Source organism: Triplophysa dalaica, chromosome 2 (genome assembly GCF_015846415.1).
Source record: "Triplophysa dalaica isolate WHDGS20190420 chromosome 2, ASM1584641v1, whole genome shotgun sequence".
Lineage (NCBI taxonomy): Eukaryota > Metazoa > Chordata > Actinopteri > Cypriniformes > Nemacheilidae > Triplophysa > Triplophysa dalaica.
Window position 1 is genome coordinate 3,958,907 of NC_079543.1, and position 6,250 is coordinate 3,965,156.

General features: G+C 42.0%; 2 protein-coding genes across 2 annotated transcripts; one reads left to right on the forward strand and one right to left on the reverse strand.

Annotated features, from left to right (window-relative positions):
• Nucleotides 1-223: 223 nt before the first annotated feature.
• On the reverse strand, nt 224-4,556 carry dcaf15 (DDB1 and CUL4 associated factor 15). Its single transcript, XM_056763053.1, has 13 exons — nt 4,377-4,556; nt 3,831-3,928; nt 3,600-3,738; nt 3,383-3,489; nt 3,156-3,301; nt 2,891-3,049; nt 2,267-2,815; nt 2,100-2,191; nt 1,889-2,011; nt 1,709-1,791; nt 1,445-1,549; nt 966-1,081; nt 224-746 (listed from the first exon to the last, which is right to left on the reverse strand). Exons 1-13 carry the CDS (start codon nt 4,467-4,469, stop codon nt 691-693), a joined length of 1,866 nt encoding a protein of 621 aa, XP_056619031.1. The 5' UTR covers nt 4,470-4,556; the 3' UTR covers nt 224-690.
• A 627-nt stretch (nt 4,557-5,183) lies between these two features.
• Nucleotides 5,184-6,244, forward strand: smdt1b (single-pass membrane protein with aspartate-rich tail 1b). The gene is made up of 3 exons (XM_056763161.1): nt 5,184-5,387; nt 5,769-5,914; nt 6,014-6,244. The coding sequence occupies exons 1-2, from the start codon at nt 5,226-5,228 to the stop codon at nt 5,904-5,906; spliced, it is 300 nt and encodes a 99-aa protein (XP_056619139.1). The 5' UTR covers nt 5,184-5,225; the 3' UTR covers nt 5,907-5,914; nt 6,014-6,244.
• The last annotated feature ends 6 nt before the right edge of the window (nt 6,245-6,250 follow it).

Genomic DNA, 6,250 nt, shown 5'->3' on the forward strand with positions numbered 1-6,250 from the left:
TACAACTGTAGCAGAAATCGATGTGGAAACTTGAGTTCTTGTCCCTTGTTCTGAAAGTCAAAGATCAACGTCCCTTTAAAACACAAACCTTGTGTAATATTGAATAAAGACTGTGCAAAGCATTGTGAATAAAGGCTGTTAGTATTGTGCGTGCAAATGATGGGTCTTGTAATGAATCATCTTTCTCTGGATGTTTTATGCAATAAAAGAAAGAACACAACAGTATAGAAGAAAGATTTAATTGTATAAAAAATAAAATAATGTCGAGTAAAAACGACATTCTCATCCAATCCAGCTGTGAGGCCATGACCAGTATTTAACAAAAAGAGGGAGGGTCTACAGCTGTGATTGGCCTCTTCATGTTTTAAAAAAAACGTAAACAACTGTATCCTGAAACAAACAAACAAAATCAACTAAAAAAGACGGATCATCCTCTTATAATAACTTCACAAATCCCATTTTCAACAAGAACCTCATTTCATTACGGCTAACATTAAAAAACAAGTTTATAAATTTAACTGGAAGACTTCAGAATGAACAAGGATGTTTCAGGGGATTAAACCAGTTTTTTTGCATTTGAATGGCGATTGTTGAAATCTAGCAGGCGTATGACACTGTTTCTTCAGGCCTTGTGTCCTACAGCAGAGCAGCATTGATGGAACAGTTAGGGTGTTCATTGTCGTTTTTTGCTCAGAGAACAATCCATGTTCCCCTGTCATTATCAGCTAACACCTGAAGAGAAGAACCTGCAGAGACAAACATCATGCTCATACATTTCGGGCAAGAGAAATTCAATACTTACATTTGTTCAAACTTGAGTTTAAATACAAATATCATACTGCAGTTATTACAAAATTTCTAAAATCTCACAAAGCCATAAGGTGGCTGTACAAGGGTGGGTCTAGGAATGCGATAAGTTTTAAGAACATCCGAAGTGATGTCAGGTTAGCGTGTGGGACACACACCTTTGTGGAGAGCCTCATTGGTCATGCGGTTGATGTAGCGTGAGCTGCTCTCTGGGACCAGCCACCTCATGACTGTATTCACACAGGACTTCCTGTACGAGCTCCACACGCTTCCACTGAGACATACATATCCAAAGACAACATGAATGACAGCAGGTACATGACAACACGACAGCTCACAAGCTAAAGGGCAAGTTCATCTAAAATTGAAGATTCTGTCATCATTTACTGAAATTTGCGTTGTTCCAAACCTGTATAAATGTTTTTTTCATTCGTTCATTGTTATTTCATTGTTTTTGCTCTGTTGAACACAAAATAAAACATTTTGAAGAATTTATGACAGCAAACAGTTCTGGGGCGCTGTATCAAGATATTGATTCAGATTTGGAACAACTCGAAGTTGAGTCAATGATGACAGAATTTTCATTTTGGGGTGAACTATCCCCAAAGGGAGTTTTAATGTATTTAGGGGCCTGTACCTGGTTTGGCCTTTGACCTCTGTCAGGTCACCCACGCCCACCGTGCGGCACGCTCCTGTGTTTAAATCCCAGCTCACTTGCAGACTGGAGTGAAACGACTTTGGTCTAAACAGAAAGAAACTACTATTTATTAGCATTATAGTCTGTGCTGTGTTTAGTAAAAAAAAAGAAATGTTCACAAATTTGTCTGTGAAACAAAAAACTGTGAATGTAAACAGACCTTAAAATGTTGTGTAAATGAAAAACACAAGATTGTGCATGTACCTGCAGTGCTCATCCTCACAATTAGAGAAGGCCAGCAACAGTAAGCCAATATTTATCACCACAATATTCGTCTCGGGGCAAACCTGTAGCCGTAGAAACACACGACGCATACAAATGAAACACCACATCAACAACCTAATCTCTCTCTACATTACAAATCGTAGCATCATATTCACGCACCTCGAGGATGACGACGTCATAGTCACTGAAAGAGCAGAACTGCCCCCCCCACTCCGCATCATTCCTGATGACCTCGTTTATCAAATATTCAAAATCCAGCGTCAGCTGCTCGATACACACACACTGAGAGACACAAAACACACAGCGACTCATAAACAACATCCCACTGAAAAGGACACATCTAACACATCACACACAGGTAAACACGCACCTGTCCGCTGTACTGTCCTGTCACCAGCTGTAAGTTTCGTCCCTTCAGATCGGTCACGGTGAAGGGAAGCTGAACTTTATCATCCTCTTCTCCTAAAGAAAAGACAGAGGAATGTCATTGGTTGTGAGGACAAAGCTCCATGGAGATGTCGGTGGTTTGAGTGGTACCGTTTGGCTGCTCCGCCGCGGTGGGCTGCTGCAGTCTGTATCTGAGAGTTGTGTAGTTGACGTAAGCGGGCTCTGAGGAGGAGGAAGGTTCAGGGGCACGAGGAGACAGGGAGGAGAGAGACGAGGTGGGAGACATGACTCTGTTACACAACGCGGTGTCCTCTGGCTCTGTGGGCGGAGCTAAACTCCTGCTTCGCCCAGAGGAGGAAGTTGAAGGTCCTGGGACCTCCGTGTCTCGTTCTCTAGGCGAGCGGTGGGTGCCTGCCTCTGCCTTTTCTTTGGCTTTGCATCTGTCGTGGTCAGTCGTCTTCGCACCTGCTTGAGCTCGGCGGAAAATGTCAGCGGCGAACTCTCTGGCCCGCACGGCGGCCTGTGATTGGCCGGGAGAGAGAGTAGCGATGTGAGGTTTTAGGTGTCTGGGGTCGGGTGACCCCTGAGATGAGGCAGATGATGTTGAAGATGGCGATGTCAGTCCAGCGGGTGGAGATGATAAAGGTTCTCTCTTCCTGTACAGAATCTGATTATTCTGACTGTCCTGCTGTTGATCTCCTAAAGAGAAAGAGAGATTGTTGAGAAAAACGTTTAAGCACTTCGGATTCACACAAACGAACACAGCGCGAGTACCTGAGCAGAGCGAGATGGCACAGGCCACCAGAGAGTAGCTGGTGTTCAATAGAATCACTTGATCCTTCTTCAGCTGGAGGGCTGGCTGGAACGTGGGAAAGGGGTAAACCACCTGATAGCGGGCGTTCAGGACGTACCCATGCTGCAGACACTCGCCACCTACATCAAAGTCAAACCGCTTTGGATTAACATGAGGGTAAATAAACAATGACGAGGTTAAACTTCATGTTTGAATTATTCCATTATCGTGTGTAAACCTGCGCACCTGTGCGTATGGTGGATATGGAGGAGGTGGGGCAGCACTGCTTGCAGGGTTTCTCTGGAGGCATGGAGGTGATGGTGATGTAAATGTCCCTGTTGTTCTCATCACTCATCATCATGTTCATCAGCGCTGTACTTGAGCTCCGCGTGCTAACGCACACACATAGCAGAAGGGTTTGGGTATGTGGTGATGTAATACAGACAATATAGTAGAGGAGGACAGAGTCTTACTTGAAGCCAAAGATAACCAGCTTGGAATGATCATTGTGCCACTCACACACAGTTAAATACAGGTCGCTGTAGATATCTTCCCCCGTAAACAAACGCACATGATGCACCTGCGAACAGAGACAGACGGACGTTCAGCAACAAGGCAGCCCCCGACGGAGGAAGGGGTCCGGCTTATGTGTACTAATACAGCTTTGCCTTGATGTTATTTAGCCGTTACCTGTTTGAGGCGGCTGTGGAGGTTAAACTCCCACCAGTACAGGTGATAGGTGTAGAAGGAAAAGTCATCATCTTCTCCGCAGTCACTGGTGTAGGACAGAATGTAACGGCCACACTTAGTGAAGCCCAAGAAGACGTGCCTGTGACAGATCAGAGATCCAGAATCTTTAAACACAGGTCAGTAACAATCCAATCGCACCACTTCAAATGATTCTTCAGATGTTCTCCTCACCCGGCTCTGAGGAACTCCTCGCTGACGATGGTCTTCAGAGGGATGTAGACACGCGGGGGAAGTTTCCGAAACAGCCGCTGAGAGATCTGCCCGTTTAGCTTACATACAGAAAGATAGAAGTCTCAATAAAGTAGAGTTAAATGAGTCCTTTGCTGTATTTTAATTTATTAAATAAGCCAGACTGTCAATGACAGTGTTTCTATAAATATGGTCAAACACATAACATATATATTGGAAATGTATTATTTACATACATAGAGCACTGGTGTAATATAAAACGTTACATGCATATCAATTATTGTGTCTATAATATGCATATTACTAAAAACCTAAAGGGTCAAATACCAGATAAGCCATAATGAGCTAAACTATATATTTACACTATAATTTATAAACGACGGCAGACATTTCACGTTAAAAGCGTTTTAATGATGTTATAGCTAAACATGCTAATAACACACACTATTTTATACACTGCGCCTTAAATAAGAAACATCACACACAATAAAAGCGATTATATGATACGTGTTATCCCTTCCACCCTACCTGTCCACGCGTGAGGAGTTTGATGATATGATATTTGTGTTTCTTCTGTTGTTTTTGTTTGTCGTCTTTTTCAGATTTCGAGCTGGGCGCCATTTTTAATTTTTGCCAACTCCTTCGATTAGCCCTCAGCCCAGCCCACTCAACTCGGCGATTGGCTCTGCGTCCTCAGACGAGTCGTTTGATTGGATAAAAGAACCGTCAGTTAAAATGTGGGATGGCCCCGTTCTGTGCCGGTTTATCGCGTTTAATTAGGATGTCAAGAGTGAGCAATTACGGTGCTTTTGTTACTTATATTAATTTCTAAAAAAATAAATAAAATATTATATTAGTACACTGTAATACTATTTATCAAACTTAATACTCGTTTTTGTTTACAATTATGTTCATATGCAAAACATTTTAAAGTTTGCACTTTATTTTATATAGTTCAATATACCAGCAAGCCTATTAGCTAATCACCAAGAGTCTGTTAAATGCCAATGTTAATAAATGTACATAACATACATTTAAAAATATGAATTTAATTCAAAGTAATTTGTCACGTTTGTAATTTTACGCCTGTGGTCCTGACTCCTGTTCCACGCTTTGGTCTTCTTTCATGGCAGGGCTTGTTTTCAGGTGCAGTATGAGTGAATGAATTATTAATCAATCATAACATCGCTTTCTTTTCTTTATTGTTTTGTTGTCATTACTTCCCCTAGTGTGACTATATCACATATCTGACTGTACTATGTGGAAGGGCGTGTCACTGTTGAAATAGTTACGGCCTGAGTGCGCGAGCTCTACCCTCCTCCTATTTATACATGCACCGTCAGAAGAGGCGGTCCTACACACACAGAAGGAGGCAATATGGCGTCACTGGTAGGTCGTCTCTCTCGTGCTGTTTTCGTTAGAAATGCAGCGATATTAGGCCGCAACACTGGCTCAAAATCTGCGAATGCGACCGGGCCGACGCTCAGCCGAACTGCGGTGTCGTCCACAGCGGGGACCATTCCTCCCAAACCAATAAAGGTGCGTTTGTATGTCGACACATTACCGTTGACTCTGACAGTTGAGCCAATGAGATCGAAGAATGGCTTGACGGACAAGATTTGTAGCCAATTATATGGCAGATATGTTCATTTTACAAAATACGGAAGTACTTCGTGTTGGTTCTATCAATAATTGTAAAATATATCATCACGACCCATAAGTTAAAGAAAGCGTATTTTGAGATCTATAAGTTATTTTTGAATAAAAAGCGAAAGCGATACATTTTGATTGTTTGCAGTAATATCTGAATAGCTGTTCATAGTTTTTGATATTGTTTAATTTACGCCAATATACCTAAAGATCGCAATTGTGCACAGATATTATGATGTTTTATGTCATGATTGTTTTATATTTGTTCAGGTTGCGTTCGGTCTGACTCGTATGACGATACTGGTTGTTCCGTTCCTGTATGTCGGTACTCTGATCAGCAAGAACTTCGCCACACTGTTGGAGGAACATGACATCTTCGTCCCAGATGACGACGATGATGATGATTGAGCAGAAAGGTACATGAAGAACATTTACATGATATTTAATAGATCACTTTGTGTATCTGGTTTGTTGACGCTCGTGTGTTTTGTCTTTCACTGCATGCTTCACTTCAGCCGCCTCATGATCTTCTGAGACCTGCAGCACTGGTGTAGACATCAAGAACATTGTATGCAATCATGAAGACTCTTGACACGTTCTTGTTTAAATTCCTGCATTACACTAACCCTGTTAAGCCATTGTTAAATGTTATTTTACACATTTTAAATATTGTCAAAAGCAATATCCTTTGGGGCTGCCGTCACATTTCCAGCCTCTCGTCTATTTAATAAATTCTTTAAATGTGATTTTTG